The 19,471-nt window shown below is 37.3% G+C and overlaps 1 protein-coding gene across 1 annotated transcript; it reads left to right on the top strand.

Moving 5' to 3' along the window:
- Nucleotides 1-1,482: 1,482 nt before the first annotated feature.
- LOC306664331 (general transcription factor IIF subunit 2-like) lies at nt 1,483-15,198 on the top strand (the record flags this gene model as incomplete). Its single annotated transcript, XM_079145160.1, is given in 4 exon segments — nt 1,483-1,621; nt 4,956-5,016; nt 14,184-14,623; nt 14,626-15,198. Coding segments are annotated over 4 exon segments (1,125 nt in total). The 3' UTR covers nt 15,111-15,198.
- Nucleotides 15,199-19,471: the final 4,273 nt, after the last annotated feature.

Here is a 19,471-nt window from a genome sequence, read left to right on the forward strand (position 1 = left end):
ACTTAGCCACACCAGGATGGTCACTTCCTCTATCTTGAGATTATACTTGGGATTCACTTGTTGGGAGAGAACGTTAGCAGCCTGGGGAAAGCTGGTTTCAGTTCAGTCAGAAGCAGGTTTAGAGGAGGTGTACCTGTCTTCTTTACTAGAGTCAGGGAGGCAGCCCAGGAATCAAATGACTCTTAAGAAAAAGTATTGAAATTGGGGAAACAGGTACATGGGATTACTTGGGTATTCTTTCATTTTCATAATGGGTATTGTTTTTCTAAGATTTTTTAGGGGTAAGTACTTTTGTTTGAGTTCTGTTCAGAAATAATTAGGACATTTTATATCTCTGTGAAGGTATATGCTAACTTGTAGAAATGAATCAAATGGTTCTTTTTCTGATAATGAATTTTATTCAAGATACAAATGAATTTTATTCAAGAGATGTAAATGATTTCCTAAAAAAGTTGTTGCCCATGGTGAAAATAAGATGATCAAAGTACAATTTCAGAAATCACATGGTTTCTTGCCTTACAAAGAGAATTTTTCTTATGTTGATAATACTTAAAATGGGAAGGATGATGTGAACAAGCTTCACAGAGAATTTACTTAATGGGTAAGATGCATTAACCATGTAGCAGGTGAGCTCCAAAATTATGGCAATCCCTTGCTCAATTAAGAGGGAAGCAGACTTGAATGGAGAGCAAGTCTAACCAAAAGGTACATTTATATGAGCAGTTCTATGGAAAAGTCAGCTTGAGGACCAGGGAAGATCCATAATAACATGTGAGGCATTTTGATCGTAGAGGATTTGGCAACTGTCAGTCTGGGACGGTTTGGAGATAAGTTCTGAGACTGGAAGTGTGTAAACTATTCTAGACTGAGTGTCTTGTATTTATAGAAGCAGCTAAAAGAATGTAACTATGCTGTGGTCTAAGTTCTCAAAGTGCGTGTCCCCCCAAAAGTGCATGTTTGGAGGAGAAATTATTGGGTAATAGCCTTAACCTAATCATATGATTAATCCCTGATGGCATTAACTGAGAGGTAACAGGAGGCAGGTAGGGTATGGTTGGAGGAAGTGTTTCATTGGGGGTAGATCTATGGGGTATATATTTTGTATTTGGAGAATGGAGTCTTTCTCTGCTCTCTGATCGTCATGTGAGCTGCTTCCCTCTGCCACACTCTTCTGCTATGATGTTCTGCCTCACCTTGAGCCCCCAAGGAATGGAGCCAGACTTCTATGGGCTAAGACCTCTGAAACTGTGAGCCTTCAAAAAAACTTTTCTTCCTGAAATTGTTCTGGTCAGATATTTTAGTCACAGCAGGAAAAAAAGCTAACTAAAATAGAAATCGATACCAAGAAGTGGGGTCAGAAGTGCTGAGAATAATCTGACTATGTGGTTCAGAATTTTTTGGAGGTTTTTGGAATTGGTAGAAGGCATTTGGAGATGCTTAGCAGTGCAAGCTGGAAATGCTTTCAGTTGTAAACAGAGCATAATGACTGATTCTGGTGGGAGCTCAGAAGACCCGAATGCCAATAGGACTGTGGACAATGAAGACAGGGCTCACGAGGGGTTAGAGGAAAAGGAGGACAGTTTTGGTAGTTGGACTAGAGGTCATTTGTGTAATGTTCTGGGTGAGAAGTTGTCTGCATTTTGCCCATGTCCTGAGAGTTTCAATGAGGTTGATTTTAAAAGCAGTGGACTTCTTAATCTGGAGGAAGAAATTTCTAGTCAGCATAACACTCAGTCAGTGGCATGGATATTGCTGGTGGCTTTTAGTCAAATTTATTTTGATAATCAGGAGGAGAAAGATTCAAAAACTTGAATTTGAAAGGGGGGAGTAAAACTGGAGCTAAGGAAGTTGCAGTTGTTAAAAACTTTACTGCCGCTAAAGAAATGCTAAACTTTGCCCAGAGACAATAGGATGGCTTGAGTGTTTCCCAGGAGCTGGCAAAACTACACCCATCTCAGGCTTAAGGGAGTAAAAGCGAAAATCCTCTTGAGAAAAGAGCAGTGGGGAAACCTTGTACAAGAGGGCCTAGGAAGTTTTTCCAATGTGTTCAGCCACTCAGACACTCAGAAGCTGCTGCAGCCAGGGTTCCTGGAGGCTTGGTTACTGCTCAAGATGGTGGCAGACCATGAGGCACTCGTACTGCAGGAATGCAGGATGCTGGAGTTAGGGGTTCATGGAGGCTTCCACCAAGATTTCAAAAGAAGGCCTTGGAAGCTAGGAAAAGTGTAGCAGGGTCAGAATTCCTTCAGGTACTCCCTGAGAAAGCAAGGTGTGGAGATTTGAAGAGGAAGCTAAAGCTGCAGTGGTGACACCTGAGATTAAGAAATGCCAATAACATGGAATGTCATCCTAGGAAAACTGCAGAAATTGAGCTGAGACAAGCCAACAGAAAGGCCACTTGGGCTGCAACCAACAAGGCCACAGAGGCTGAGCTACACAAGCCCTTTGGAGAGGCCATCATGATGCCATATGCCCCAGATACTGGATGGGATTAATTTGCTCAACTGAATTTCAGTCTTGCTTTATTCCTATTCCTTCCTTCTATGCCCCTAATTTTGCGAATGGAAATGTTTGCTCTGTACCATTATATATTGAATACTTGAAAATTGCTTTTAATTTTACAAGAGCTCACAAGGCAAGATTGCCTTGCCTCAGAGAAGACTTTGGATTTGAACTTTGAGCAATCTCAGAACTATTGAGACTATGAGAACTCTTGGGAATGAACTGAATATATTTTGCATTGTCAGATGAGTGTGAGCTTTTGGAGACCAGGAGCAGAATATTATGGTTTGGGTGTGGTGTCTCCCAAAAACTCACATGTGAGACAGTGCAAGAAAGTTTGGAGGAGAAATGAGTGGAGCATATCCTTAATCTAATCAGTGGATTAGTCCCTGATGGAATTAATTGAGAGTTAACTGGAGGTAAGTGAGGTGTGGCTGAAGGAAGTGGTTCATTGGAGGTGGGGCTATGGAGTATGTATTTTACATCTGGAGAGTAGAATCTCTCTCTGCTTTCTGATCATCATGTGAGCTGTTTTCCTTTGCCACACTCTTCTACCATGATGTTCTGCCTCACCTTGAGCCCTAAGAAATGGACCCTGCTGTTTATGGATTACGACCTCTGAAATGCTGAGCCCCGAAATAAACTCTTCCTCCTCTACAGCTGTTCTGGTCAGGTCCTTTTAGTCACAGCAGCAAAAATAGCTGGCAAAAACAGTGTCAAATTCTTTGAGTTTTGAAATCTACTGCTTGAGGTCAGTAACTCTTGTAGGGAGGTGGGAGAATCACTCCAAAACATCAAATTAGGCAAGATATTTGAAAACATTTCAAAGCCACATTATAAAAATGACCCCTCAAAATTGCTTTATTGTTTCATAGGATATTAAACAAATTTGAGCATCTTGTTCAACTCTTCTATTTTTAAGCCAGTACAAGCACTTTGCTTTCCCTAATTCTTCACAAGACAACCTTACCATTTTGCAAATTTCTTCATTAATAAGGTAAAAAACATATTTTATATTGCTTTCTTTGTGTGTGAGTATGTTAGTTTTCCTTCACTCCAACAAATATCTGAGATAATCAGTTGCAATGAGAAAAGTTTTATTTTAGCCCATGCTTTTGGAGGTCTAAGTTTATAATGGTTTTGGCTCCATTATTTTGGAATTGTGTGAGAGGCTTGAATTACTTGTAATGAAGTCTAGATATGTATGTAACCATTATATAATGGAGAGGACTTTGTAGATTTAGATTTTATAGTATATTAATTGATAAGCAAAGATTTCTGCACAAGTGTGGGAGGTTTTTCAGATCATATATAATAAATATGTGTATACATTAGGCACAAAAAACCTGAATAGAAAATTCTTCAACTGTTTTGAGAATACATTGCAAAACACACCCTAGAGGAAGATAACTTTCTTCATGTTTGACTTTCAAAATGTTTCAGACAGGTACATTGATAGAGCTACAGCTATTGAAATATACTCAATTATGCTATAGTTCCTAAAAGCGACTTCAGAAAAAATACAGATGAAGATGGATATATAAATATATGTCCATATTTATGGACCATAAATATCCATAAATAGGAATACAAATAATTGGCCAAGTGATGTAATTTATTTATTTTTAGATAATAAAAGTTGAATGACAGCAATTTTGTGGTTTAATCATTTATGTTTGTCTCAAAACTTGAGTAACCATTTAAATAAGAAAAAAGGAATTAATTCTTAGAACCATATGTTTTCAGTTGAATATACAGAATTAAATGTGGTTGTATGATACTTTTAGGATGCTAATAAATACTGGATTCCCCTCTCCCCCAGTTTTCTTGTATCTTTCTTCTATCTATAAAAACAAAAATTTGCTCTACTCTCAAAAGGCCTAAAGCCATCTTGATTGTGCAAGGTGATTCTGGTAAACATTAGAAGAATGTCTCTGAGGAGAACATTCAGATAAAGGTACATTTTCTCTTCTTATTAGAGTTGGAGGATGGAGAAATTAATATGGAGAAGAGATTTGGGTATCTATGGAGTAAGACTAGACTATACTATTTGGTGTTTTTCACAATACATGTTATGAAATCCTGGAAAAAAATCAGCAAATCTCCCTGTATATTTTCTTGACTCCAGTTACTATTTTTTCACTCTGGCTTCAATAATGCAAGTGGAATACATATTTATGTGATTGCATCATCTTTTTTGATGAATTCTCATTGCTCTGTGCAATCATACTCTCTAATCTTTACGTAGTCATGCCCATTTGTTTTCTAACTGCGCTTCTCACACCAGCTCAGTTCCTTCAAGTTGCTATGTTCCTTTGCCTTTAGGGCTTAGTATAAGCTGTTCCATCTGCCAGAATATTCTTCTTGCACTTAGTTCTTGGAGAAAATTTTTACTTATTCTTTAAATCTTCACTTAAGTGATTTCTCAGTAAATTCTTTTTAATCTTGTCTAGCACAGATCTTGTGTATTCACATTGCACACTGCACCCACCTTTATAACAACTTTAGTTCCAAGTAAGTAATCTTTGTATTATGCAATTACTTACTGTATGAATGTATTTTTCATTAGCAGAAGGTTAATAAACTATGGCCCACAGGACAATTTCAACCTGTTGCCTACTCTTGTAAATAAAGTCTTATCGAAACACACTGTTTATTCATTAACACATCATTTAAAGCTACTTTCTGCTACTATGGTAGCAGCATTGAGTTGCTGTGACAAAGGCCACAAGGCCTACCAAGCCTAAAATGTTGGTTATAATTCGGCTTTTTATAGGGTATGTCTATAGAATTCTGAAAATGCTAAAACATGTTTGTTTCCTTTTTCTAACACATCACATCAGTCGCATCCAAATGCATTGGCCTTAGGAAGTCCTTCTGTCCCTCCTTCATCTTTACTACTGGCTGCTAGGCCTTCATCCTTCTACCTTGCTTGCAGAGTCCCTCTTCTTAGTCCATGGATACTATCAATGAAGTTGTGTTGGGATAGGGGAAAGTGTGGGTTCTTCATAGCCCTCAATCTGAAACATCTTCAAGTCAAACCTTACTCTTGTTAATATGGGCATCTTCTTGAAGCTTAATGGTATCATGTTGTGATCCTAAATGTGTTTCTCTTGCCTTCCATTAGTTTCACTGAAGATACTTCAAGCCCAAGTAGGAAGGACTTGAAGATGGAATCAGGACGAACCAAACTATAAATGTGTATACACACACACACACACACACACACACAAACAATTGTGCTCCGTGTGTGTGTTTGTGTGTGTGTATAAACGAATCAGAGTCATAGGAGGGAAATAGAAACCAAAGATGACTATGTAAATTATTTTAAAAGGGAAGTTAATATCAAGAATCAAAAATGGTTAAATAGATCAAGGAGAGACTAAGAAATTAAGTAGGGCACAGTGACCCACTTTAAAGATTCGCAACATTAGGAAGCTGTAAACATTCCTATGGTTGAAGGAGGAGGAGGCAATATGCCGAAGGTCAGGAGAAAGATGGCAGGAGGTGGATCCATGGGGAAGATGTAGATGTTGCAAGAGAAACGGAAAAGACAGAAAAGAGGGTACAGTTTTCTGTTATCCCTTGTTGCAACAAAATGCCTCAAGCTGAGTAATTTATTAAAAAAAAAAAAAAGAATAATAGGAAGAAGTGGTTTATTTAGCTCATACTTTTGGAATCCTGGAGTCCAAGATCAGGCAGTTCTATCTGCTTGGCCTCTATTGGGGCCCCCTTAGGCTGTATTGCATTGCATATGGCATCAAAGTGAGAGTGCGTGTGAGACGGAGAGAGCCCGTGTTGAGATAGGGATCCCAGGAAGGGGGAGGACCAGTCTTACTCTTTTTATTTTTCAATACTTTTTAGTTGTACATGAACACAATATCTTTATTTTATTTGTTTGTTTGTTTATTTATTTATTTAGTGGTGCTGGGGATTGAACCCAGGGCCTTGTGCATGTGTGGAAAGCATTCTAAACTGAGCTATATCCCCAGTCCATTTATTTATTTTTATGTGGTGCTGAGGATTGAACCCAGTGCCTTACACATGTGAGGCAAGTGCTCTACCACTGAGCCACAACCCCAGACCCAGTCTTACTCTTTCTATAATTAATTACTATCATAAGAACTCACTCTATGAGATGAGCATTTACCCTTTTCAAGGGTGTTGTCCTTAATGATTTAATCACTTTTTACTGGACCCCCATCTCTTAAAGTTTCTACCACAGTAACATTGCCACACTGGGGACCAAGCTTCCAACGTATGTACCTTTGGGAGATGCACTCAAACCATATCCAAACCATAGCAGGAGAAGAGAAATACCCTGGTTTCCCCCTTCTTCTACTATTTCAGACTGGCCAAATCTAGAAATGTCCAGTTGGCTAGAAAGCTCATGAAGCAGCGTATGGGGTAAACTCCTTTGAGATGAGAACCAGACATAAGACACGTGAAGTAGAGCAATGAGAGAAAACGAACCATGCATCAGTGCATCATTTAATGGGACGTAGAGTAGGTCAAGAAATGTTAAATTCTCATTTCTTCCAGATTTTAGATCCACTAACTATTTTAGATTATCTTTATACTGTTAATTAAAAATGTAAAGATAAGTGTCTTCACAATATGCTCCAGAGCCTGGGGTTGTGTCAGTGGTAGAGCGCTTGTCTAGCATGTGCTGGGTTGGATCCTCAGCACCACTTAAAATAAAATAAAGGTATTGAGTTCAACTATAACTAAAAAGTAAATATTTTAAAAAAATAGTAATATGCTCCAGGACCTTAAATCAAGTCAAAACCTTTCTAAGAATATAAGGCCTGTTTGAAGATAGTCAATTTCCTCAGTGAATGAATGGGTACTCAGCTCTTGTATTTACTTCAATAGTTTTAGAATATTTTCTGCCTAGCAGTTCAAAGATTTTGTATTTCTGCTCATCCCTAAATTTTACAAAAAAGAGACCTTTCCCCATTTATTCCATTTCTGCAAATTCTATTACTATCTTGACTAACACACATATATAAAAAACTATGGACTCTGTGGTGATATTAATTATATTCCCCTTTGCTGTTGATGTGAGCACACTGAAAAAATATACAAAAGTGAGGTAAGGAAATATGTTACCTTTAGTGCTGGAAATGTTGGAATGAAGAGCACAACTGGGACTTGAAGATTAAATTTATATTTTTTTACTCTTTCAAACTAAATTAAACTTGCCAGAGAATATGAGTAGCTACAGGCCAGGATTAGGAAGGCTCAGTGTTCATTCTCCATTTTCACTTATTGGATAAAACAATCTGTCTTTTGGGGAGATAGTCAAATAATGAGGTACAGGGAGCAACCAGAAGGAATCCTCGATGTTCCTTTCTAGAAGACCTCTCTAATTGTACAAATGAGAGAAAGCAGATAATAGACGTTCCTCTCAGTCAAATAGATACTGAAAGTAAATATCAATCAATCATATAAAACCTGATTTTGGTCAAGTTTAGACCCACTGGTTACTAATTTGTACATAATCAATCCATGTTTTAAGAAGTTTGCAAATTTTTTAAAAATTGGGTATTAATTAAATCAGATTAAAATATTTTCTTTTGAAATTTTTTTTTTCTTTAAACCCAAATTTAACAAATGTAGTATGTACTATTATAGAAGTTAGCACAGGGTACACAATAACATATTGTATACTGATCATAACTAATAACACTCATTCAAACCTCAAAAGAGTACCAGAAACATGAGTGGGAGGGTTAAATAATTTTGTGGTCAGAAATACTCTCCTGAAAGGAAATGTAAAACTTACTACAGATATAGTTTATTTACAGCAAGTAAAATTTATTTTAAATGTCTAAATCATTTTAGATTCAGTAGAAAGATGAAATGTGTGCCCTCCAGATGGCAGCAAATAAAATCTTTTAAAACATTAGTACCTCTGATAAAGTAAAGGGGAAAAGAAGTTCCTATTGGTAACTAAATTGTACAGAGGTAAACATTTATACAGAAACTACAAACTTAAAATATCTACTGGCAAATTAGATAAATTGTACCAAAACAAATGTGATTACAGACTATCTATATTGACTTCCTAAGGTCAAACTCTTTAATACCAATTCTTCCAGAACCTCATATTCTGAGAAAATACCAGACAAAATGATCCAACAATAACTCCCTGCTGTGGTTTGGATATGGTTTGAGTGTGTGTCCTGAAGGTTTGTGTGCAGGAAGCTTGGTCTCCAGTGTGGTGGTATTGAGGTATTGGGACATTTAAGAGGCGGGGCCTAGTGGAAGGTGGTTAGGCCTTTGGTCTGCCCCTGGAAGGGAGCCAGGAAAGATGGAAAAACTAAACTCACTTAGGTAACAACCTACTCTCGTGGTAACTAACCCATTCCTGTGATAATGGCTTTGCTCCCGCCCCTTTCCTATCATTAATATCTTCTTTTCATATGACTTGGTTTGTTCTTGGCACAATTTTTCCAACATAAGCCAATCTTAACATAATACTTCTGTTTTTATCTTCACCTCAAAAATATGGCAAAATATGAAATGTGCCCCTTTAAATATTTCTTTATTATTAGTAGTTTCCATAGCTTGTAGCCATTGGTTTCGCAGATCTATCTCTCTCTCACACGCACACACACCCACATACACATGCACACACGGCCACATACACACGCACACATGTAGTTGATTGCTTTCATAGAGATATATGTGGTCAAAGTGAAATGGTAATATGAAGTATTTGGGGAGTCACAATGAATGTATTATATAAGTGGATCACAAAGATGAAGGAGGAAATATTAAAATCTGTTAAAAGGTGATACTCAAAAATGAAGAATCCTGAAGAGTTAGCCTGGAAAAGTATAGTTTCCAAAGTTTTTAACCTATGAAATAATTTATTCAAATAAAAGATCATGCAGTCTCAGTGTAAAATAAGCGATTGTTACTCTGGTTCCAATATTGGAAATCCTTTTCTATTGCCAAATCTGAAGCATTCTTAGAAGGTTAGGAAGAAACCAAATGATGGCTACTTTACTTCTAACTCAGTGATATTGGTGCCATTCACAGTCAAGGAATATAAAAAATGGGACTTGTACTCTCCTCTCTAGCTTTAGAGTTACTGTCAGCTTTCAAAGCCTCTAAAAAGGTATTTTGAAGCCTTTAATGCATTGATATATCAGTTTCAGATTCTCTAATACTATTAAGCTGCATACTATGAAGCCCTATCTGGGGATGTTCTTATTTTTGTCTCAACATCATGCTCCAAGAATCAACGCCAACTGAGGGTAGTATTCTCACCTGTTTTAAGTGCTATGCAATTATAGGACTTCACAATATCCTAAAGACAGTTTAGCATAAAAGACTGTTTAGTGTTTGTTTGCATTCCTTTCTCATTAGGACTCCATTGTAGAGGAGAGGAAATATGGAATAGTTGAATTTAGAAACAACTTTTATTTTCAGCATTACATGGTAGGATAAGAATGAGCTGTGAAATTAGACAATAAATTTCAAATTGGGCTCTGTGCACTGCTGGATGTTTTGCTGCATTCTACCCCTTTGCCATGAGTTCTGAGAACCAAATGTCTCTAGAGATGGACAAATGATGCCTGGAGAGAAAAATTGCTCCTGGTCAACCACTGGATTAGATTGATGCAAGCATTCAAAGTTTCTCATTTAAAATTTTTGTATTTTCTAACTGACACATAACTGTCTGTACATATTTATATTATACAGTATAATGATTTAGTGCATGCATACAACATGTAATCATGTATCACATCAGGGTAATTACCATTGACAACTCCACATACATTTATCTTTTCTTCGTGTTTGTCAAATTCAAACTTTTAGTTTTTTATAAATTTGAAATAGGTTTTTGTAAAGTATGATCACTTTACAGTGCTGGAAAATGCTAAAACTTATTTCTCCTACTTAATTTTATTTTGATTCTCAGTATCCAACTCCTACCTTTCCTGGCGTCTAGTCATAGCTATTTTTTCTTCTTTGAGATAATTTTTTACCCTACACATGTGGGTAAGAACACACAACATTTCTCTTTCCATGTCTGGATTATTTCCTTTCAGAATGTCCTCCATTTGGACATTAATCTCTTCAACCCACATTATACCATTATCCCAGGGCACACTGGCAAGAGAAGGTTGCTCACTAAGAAGACCCTCACATAAAAGTGGAAAAGATCCATTCCAACAGCTGCACACATCTGAACACAGAAACACAAGAAATATGAAAAACCAAGGCCACAAGCCTCCTCCAAAAGTGCATGTTCTCCAGTAACTAATTCCAAAGATAGTGAATTGTACAAAATGCTGGACGAGAATGCAAAATAATGATTTTTTAAAAAAGTTTAGTGAATTCCAAGAGGATGAAAATAAACTGAATTAATTTAGGAAAACATTGCACAACATGAAAGAATAATTCAATAGAGATTCAGAAGAAGAATCAAACAAATATTAGAAATGAAAACCTAGTCATGTGAATAAAAGACTCAGTTGAAAGTCTCATCAATATATTGCTTTATGTTGTATTTTAAATTAAGCCATTGAGGGCTACAGTACTTTAATTGTAACTCTGCCAATATGTCTATCTAGAGGTCTGTTGCCATTTCTGTCATCAGTAAAATTTTTGTTCCCATGAAAGGCAGGATTATACTTATTTTCTAACAGATCAAGTTGGTGTAGTGTATTATTGGTTATCAACAATATTCATGTAGTTTTGGGATTTTCATGAATATTTGTGATGTGTGGAAATGCACAATATACACTATTATCTCGGTCACACTAAGTGGGATGCTGTGTAGGTTTACACAGGACCTAGAAGGACATGTCCGGCTAAACTACTTATGACTGGATGGCTTTCTTTGTTGTTTCTCATGTTTTTTTTTTTTTTTCTTGTAATGCATATATTAACAAAAAATAAAGATTATTTTAAAGCCACAGGTTAGAGGGACCTTCACCAATGAACTAGATCAAGCAGAAGAAATAACATCAGAGCTAGATGACAAAATTTGTGAATTATTATATTCTTATAATAATAAAGAAAACTATAAGGATGATCTATGGTATAGCATTAAAAAAGCAAAATTATACAAGATTGGAATAGATGAAGGCACTGAGTTATAGGCTAAAGGCACAGAAACCTGTTCAGTGGTTCACAGCAGAAATTAGCTGTGAGTTCTCTCAGCTTCTACCACACAGGTTGGGACAGTAGTTTGGCTGTGCCCATTCCAGTTTTTCCACCAGGGAGGTCAAGGAAATGCTGACCTTGGCCAAGCTATATTCACTCACAAGAATTTTTACATGTGCACCCAGGATGTGGTAAAAGTCAGAGCTGCTATGGTCACTTCATTTGGTATTTTGCCCACTTGCAGTGTGGGTACACGGCCACTCCAAAGACTTCAGTCTTGTGTGCTTAGGAATGTGACAAATGTCCAGGCCTCAGTGTACCCCTTGAATGTGTAGGACAGTGGTGGAAGCAATAAATCTCTGAGTTCTGCACTGGAAAGGGGGTCGGGGGAATGGAGTAAATTGCCAGCTTGGTCTCAGCACTTTTTTACCTGGCCCCCATATGAAACCTCATGCAACTGGTCGTCCTCTGCATCACAGACCACTGACTATGAAGCCTACTAGTTCCCTCCCAGTTACAGTCTAGGCACTCCACTGCTTAGACCCATCAGCATGTTGTGACAGACACTTGACCTATCTGTTACAGTCTTGGATGATCATCTCCCACCCAGTTACTTTGGTGGGGTCGTCCCATAGACCCTGAGTTGTGATTATTCCACATTTTCTGGTACCTACAACATTTAACTTCCTATTAACAGGACTCTTCTCAAGATGTTTTTTGGTTATTGAGCTCTGAGAGCTTGTTGAGTGAAGATAATGAATCTCTTCTCTAGCTCACTTGTACAGGAGGAGTCCTTTCAGGTCAAATCCCCAAAGTAGATCTAAAGTTTGTAAGAACCATGGATTTCTTCCACAATTAGGACGGTCAGTCGGGTGATATCATCAGGGTTGTTTGCACTCTCTGGCCTACCTTATGCTGACAGCGCAGGCTCCCCTCCCCGAGCCGGGAGCCAGAGTTGTGAATTGCTTTATACTTTTATCTGAGTTGCCTTTCTGCTTCTCCATGTGTTTTGGGTTTTCCATCACTTCTTCATTGGTTCTCAGAATTTTTATTGTCTTTCTCTCCTGGGAATACAGCCTCCCTTTTGTTGCCCTGACTCTTTTCACACACTGTCATATGAAGAAAACTTCTATTCTGCTATCTTGTCCCCTCTTCCCAACAAATGATTTTCTATACCTATGTCTTGTAATAGTTTTATAGCTTCAAGTCTTATATTTAGGTCTCTGTTCAATTTTCAGTTTTTTTCAATATGGTGAGAGAGAAATGTCAAGTTTTATCCTTCTGCATATGGATATCCAATTTTGCCAGCATCGTTTATTAAACAGCTATCATTTCTCCAGTATATTTGGGGTGTTTGTCAAAAGTCAGTTGGCGGCAGATACATGAACTTATTTTGGACTTCTGTGTTCTGTCCCATTGGTCTATGTGCTGAGATTCATACCACTACCATGCTGTTATGGTTGTTATTACCCTGTCATATGTCTTGAGATCAGGATTGTGATGCTTCCTGCTGTTTCCCTTCGCTGAGGATTGCTTTGGTCATTCAGTGGCTTCTGTGGTCCTGTATGAACATTAGGATTTTTTTCCCTGTTTCTATGGAACATTTTTCTGTTTTCTGTTTTCCATTTTGGTGGGGATTACACTGTATATGTCACTTAGAGTAGTATAAACATTTGAACAATTTTAATTCTTTCAGTCCATGAACATGTGAGGTCTTTCCACTTTTTGTGTCTTCTTTAATTTCTTTTTTCAGTGTTTTATAATTTTCATCATACAAATCATTAAATTCCTGGGGTAAACTCAGCCATATTCATTATTTTTGTAGCTATTTGAATGGGACTTCTGTCTCAGTATTACTATTCATTTTTGTATGTTGATTTTGTATTCTACAGTTTTTTAGATGTCACAGTTTTCAGGTAACCCTTTTGATTTTTCTGTATATAGGATCATGTCATTTACAAAAAAAGATAATTCGACTGTATCCCTTGAATGCCTTTTATTTCTTTCTATTGCCTGATTACTCTGGGTAAGACTTTGAATACACTGAGGAAACATTCTGAGGTTTTTCAGTATTATGTTGCCTGTGGATTTATCATACATACTCTTTATGGCCTTTTATTCCTAATATGTTGAGGATTTTATCATGGAGGGAGATCAGATTTTATCAAATAAGTTTTTACAGCTATAAAGCTTTTCATGTATTTTCGTGCTTTATGAGGTAGATGTGATGTATTATGTATATTTATTGATGGTATATGTTGTACCATTCCTGCCTCTCTGGGATTACGTCCCACTTGATCATAATGTGAAAATTGTGCTGTTAGATTTAGTTTCCCAGCATTTTCTTTAGAAATTTTGCCATTCATGTCTGTCAGGGATATTAGTTTTGTTATTCATGTCCTTGTTTTGTTCTAGTGTCAGGATAGCACAAGTTTCATAAAAAGAATTTGGAAGAGGTCGGTTTCTTTAATACTTTGAAATATTTTGGGAAGAGTTGACAATAGTTCTTTAAAAGTTTGGGTTTCCAGCTCCCAGGGGCGTGTTCCTTTCCCCAGGTTCCTAGTATCCTTGCAAGAGAGCAACGCGGGCTTCTCATCGTCTACCTTCCACTTCCACAAGTCCTTCACTCGCACACTCGCCCCGCAGCCTTCCAGCACCCCAGGCAGCTGCTTCGGCCCACTTGCCTCCACTCGCCTCAGACCCAAGGCCGAGCCCTGGGAACTCGAACTAAGCAGTGCCAAGAACACCGGAGTGTGGCTGGTCAAGGTTCCTAAATATTTGTCACAGCTATGTGCTAAAGCCCCGGGAAGAGGTGAAGTAGGGAAACTGCGGATTGCCAAGAATCAAGGAAGGACTGAGGTGTCATTTATTCCGAATGAGGATCTTTCAAATATTCATGATGTTGGCGGAAAACCAGCTTCAGTCACTACTCCTGGACAACATCCATTTGTCTTGCAAAGTGTTGGAGGGCAGACATTAACAACATTTACTGAGCGCTATCAGATACACTCTCACTGGAAGGAATAGTGGTACAAATAACCGAATGCCGACCTGCTGCCAGTAAAAACTACATGAGATTAAAGAGATTGCAAATAGAAGAATCTTCCAAACTTGTAAGACTATCCCAACAACTGGAGGAAGTCGTACCAACAAATTACAAACCTGTTGCTAATCATCAATATAATATTGAATATGAAAGGAAAAAGAAAGAAGATGAAAAGCGAGCTCAGGCTGATAAGCAACATGTACTAGATATGCTGTTTTCAGCCTTTGAGAAACATCAGTATTATAATCTTAAGGACTTGGTGGATATCACACAACAACCTGTGGGATACTTACAGGACATCTTGAAAGAAATTGGAATGCAGAATGTAAAAGGGATCCACAAAAACACATGGGAGCTGAAACCAGAGTACAGGCATTATCAAGGATTGATTGAGAGGCCTTGTAGCCAGCATGCTGATGGAACAGCTGAAGGGTGATGCTAACCAACAGCATTGATACCAGGAAGCTGGAGCATCCTATGTTGATAGGAGTAAAATGATTGGTACATTAGTTGCTTTTAGTAAATATTTTAAATCTGCAATTCTATAAAGTTTCTTAAGTGTTTTTTTGAGAAAGAACAACTTTATTGATACACTTAACTTGTATTAAACTTATAAATTCATAATAGGGATAGGGATTAGGGATTAAGAGAGCTTTTCATTTTAAGTATTAACTTTTAAATGTTAAAATTAGGAAATGTTTGCTAAATGAAGACTCTGTCCTTAATGCCTCTCCAAGGAGCTGAGGTAACTCAGGTCCAAAGTGAATGATATACTAAGGAAAAAAAGGTCAACTACAGAAATCATTAAAAGGAATAAAGAGCCAAAGTTTATTTTTCTGAAATTGTTCAAAAGTGAAGTTGTCTTTAAAAAAAAGTGATCATATTTCATGTTCATATATACATTAATAAAAGAATATTTCAGTTCATAGTAAAAAAAAAAAAAAAAAAAAAAAAGTTGGGCCCAGCATGGTGGCGCATGCCTGTAATCCCAGTGGCTCAAGAGGATGAAGGAGGAAGATCTTGAATTCAAAGCCAGCCTCAGCAACAGCAAGGCACTAAGCAACTCAGTGAGACCCTGTCTCTAAATAAAATACAAAAAGGGGCTGGGAATGTGGCTCAGTGGTTGAGTGCTGCTGAGCTCAATCCCCAGTACCCCCCACCAAAAAAAAAAAAAAAATGTTTGTGAAAATGCAGCATTGAAGCCATTTGATCTTGAGTTTTGCTTGTTGTTGGAAGACTTGATTACTGATTCAATCTCTTCACTAATTATGGTCTGTTTAGGTTTGCTATGTCTTCATGGTTAAATTTTGATAATTATGTTTCCAGAAATGTATTCATTTCTTCTAAGGTTTCCTTCCTTCCTTCCTTTGTTCCTTCCTTTGATCCTTCCTTCCTGATCAAACCCAGGGCCTCCTGCTTACTAGGCAAGTGCTCTACCACTGAGATACATTCCCAGCCATGTAAGTGTATCAAGATTTGACATCTCTGTTTTGCTTCTGATTGTAGGGCAAAACATTTAGTTTTTCACAATTTTAAATATCATTTCATGGATGCTTTTTATAAATAACACTTACTAGTTTCAGGAAGGTATTTTCTATTCTTGGTTTCTTAAGTGTTTTAGTAATGAAAGGGTGAAGAATATTTTCAAGTGCTTCTATTACATCTGTTAAAATGAGAGGATTTTGTCTCTTATATTTATGTAGTATATTACATTATTCAGCTTCAGAATTGAACTCACTTTGAGATAAAGCTCACTTGGTCATGAAATATAATTATTTTTGTATGTTTTGGATTTTATCTACTAATATTTTTAAAGATTTTTCATAGTTCTCAACACATTTTTGAAAGATACACAGAACATAAAACTTTCATTAGAGAATTTCAAAAATATATTTTAAAGTCAGTTACATTTCATTTAGCTTGCATGATTTCTAATGGTATCAGTTTTAAAATAATTGCTTATAAATTGTTTCCTTTTTCTGCTTTTCTTCAAACCTTTATGGTTAGCTTTGATTTTAACATTTTGACTGATATATTTTCTTTATACTTATCTTCTTGGTCTTCTCTGACATTATTGCATATATGGGTCTATCTCTTTTGTTAGTTTCATAACATTTGTGGCCATTATATCTTCAAATAGTTTTTCTACTTATTATCTCACAGTGGTACTTAATTTGTACATATGTTAGACAATTTAATACTAACTTCCAGACATTGTATATAAAGGAATATTGGAGACTGATGCATATATACCTGGAGATAGGCATAGTTCTTCTCTCAGATAATTAGTGTAGATTTCTTAATGTAGATTGAAGTAGAGTTGAATTTAGGCTTTGCTCTCACTTTGTCTTCAATGAACTGCAGCCTTCAAAGTCTTCCATTGTGGGGTGAAGCTACCTTGTGCTTCACCTGACACCTGGTCAGTGTTCCTGTTGTATCCTCGGCTTTCAGCAGGTCCTGTGTATTTACACCACAGAGAGAACTCGCCTCTGCTCTCTTTACCCATCCATACTGTTGGAGTGCTATTGCTTTTCATTCATTCAATGCTCATAATATAGGCAGGCTGATGTTCTCCAGGTCAAACCTGAATTTTAGATAGACCTAGTAGATTGCTCAAACCCAAAGAATTAGACTTTGCTTTGATTTTATGGAGTTCTGGTGAAGAACTGAAGTTTTCTCCCCCTTTTCTTTGGCAGATTGTTTTTACTTCTATCCTTTTCTTTGGTGGCAGTTAACTATTGGTTTAACCACAGGGCAAAATGATTTCTTGCTTCTTTCTCAATGGAAAATGGCTTTTTCAATGTTTCTCCTATAATAACTAAACTTTCCCAGGGCTTGGAAGGCATGAGAGTTTCCTGCCTCATTCCTGGAGGCAAAAATGCTTTTGTTTTATATTCCAGAAGTTGCAGGTATATACTGGGGAGGTGGGCAGGAGGGTGAACTTCTCTGTTTCTTCCCTAGTCAAGAGTCTATCATTAGCAACTGGAGCAAAGATCTCGTACCTGGGCATAGACTAGCCATGTTCCTGAGGTTTCTGGGGTTGTAAACTGTATGCTTGAGGTCACTTGGCCTTTAAGTATATAGTAAACTTTGAAGTATTCCTATTTTTTTTTTATGATTTCTCTTTCCTCCTGTCTTCTTCACAAGTTAGTCTGTGCATTTCATACTTTTTCCTAGCACTTGTTACCTTTTAGTATCAATTTATCTGATTACTTTGCAAATGCAGTTCTCTGATGAGCTGAACTTTTAAATACTATCTGACTTTTTTTTTTGTTGTTGTTAGAGAAGGTCAGTATTCTCTTTGGTTATGTATATTCTGAGTAGAAGCAAAACCTCCAATATCATTTATTTTTAACAGAACTTTTTTATTTATGCAAAATTGACCTGGTGCATAAATAAATGTACTTGCATATGCACTGAGGTATAGACACACATAGTATATGTACACATGATTATTACATTTAACAGTTTTCTCTCTGTGGGTTATATACTTTGCAACTAGCTCAGACCTTTTGTGCCCTCCCCTCTAGGTTCTTAGACCCCTGGAGGACTCCAGAAAGTCAGTAGACCCTTTGTGTTGCAGCTTAATTGGAGAGACCTCTCACATAAGGCAGGTACTTGGGGCAAAGATTCAGCTCCTAGTTCAGACTCTCCATTTTATTTATTTTTAAAAATTATTTTTTATTTTTTGTTTTTAGATATACATAACAGTGGGGTTTATTTTGACATATTATACATACATGGGATGTAACCCATTATAATTTTGATCCCATTCTTGTGGTTGAATACAATGTGGGGTTACATTGGTCATATTCATATATCAGCATAAGAAAGTTATGTCTGCTTCATTCTGTTGACTTTCTCATTCCCATACCCCTCCCTCCCTTCCCTTCATTCCCGTCTAAGTCACAGGAGAATTTAGTTTTCTTTCTCCTGGAAAGTCACCTTCTCCACACATATGTTTTAAATAGATAATATTTCAGCTCAAGAAAATGAAGCCAATAAGAAGTTATGTTTTCATATGAAAAACAGAAACAAAACCAAGTTTAATAACCTGCTATTAAGCTCAATAAGATTTTTACACCAGAGGAAATAAATCATGCTCTGGTTCTCAGACCTTCATTTAGGAAGAAAACTAATAACTCTTTCTGTCCTTATGTGGGGATGGAGCTCTAAGACAACAATTTTTATGTGTGAAAACTTTCATTTAGGGACATCTTTGGTACATTGTTTTCTGATCTCTGTTTTTCTTCCAAAACTTTTATTGTGATAGAAGTAACTTTTCCCATGTTTTCTGGTTTTTTTTTTTTTCTTGTCCTTCAGCAAATTTCAGTTTGTTTCAAGATGGTCCAGTTGGAAAGACACTACAAGCAAGTAACTCTGGGGAACTTGAGGACATTTCCACTGTTTGATCTGCTTCCCAATGAGTATTAAGGACTGGAATCCTTTGACTTCATTATCTAGTACTGTCTGTGTTAGCAGTTTTCAGAATCTAGTTCTAGCCTTATTTTTATTTTTGTTTTTCTTCCTCACGTGGGAACAAAGAAGGAAAACAGCCTCGGAAGTCTCCCAGGGCAACTGTCAACTCCCCTGAGGGACGTTTGCCTCCTGCGAAAGAAGGAAGGTTCTGGTCCAAGCCTTGCGCGCAGGCGCCCCCAGGCTTCCGAGTCCTCCCACCCGGGGGGGTGGGTTTGGGGTTTGGCGCTGGCAAGGCAGGTTCCTGGAAACTGCAGACAGCATCGTGAGAAGACACCCAGGTAAACCTTGCCCCAGGTCCTGGCAGGGCACCTAGATACC

This window comes from Sciurus vulgaris (assembly GCF_902686455.1).
Source record: "Sciurus vulgaris genome assembly, chromosome: 6".
Lineage (NCBI taxonomy): Eukaryota > Metazoa > Chordata > Mammalia > Rodentia > Sciuridae > Sciurus > Sciurus vulgaris.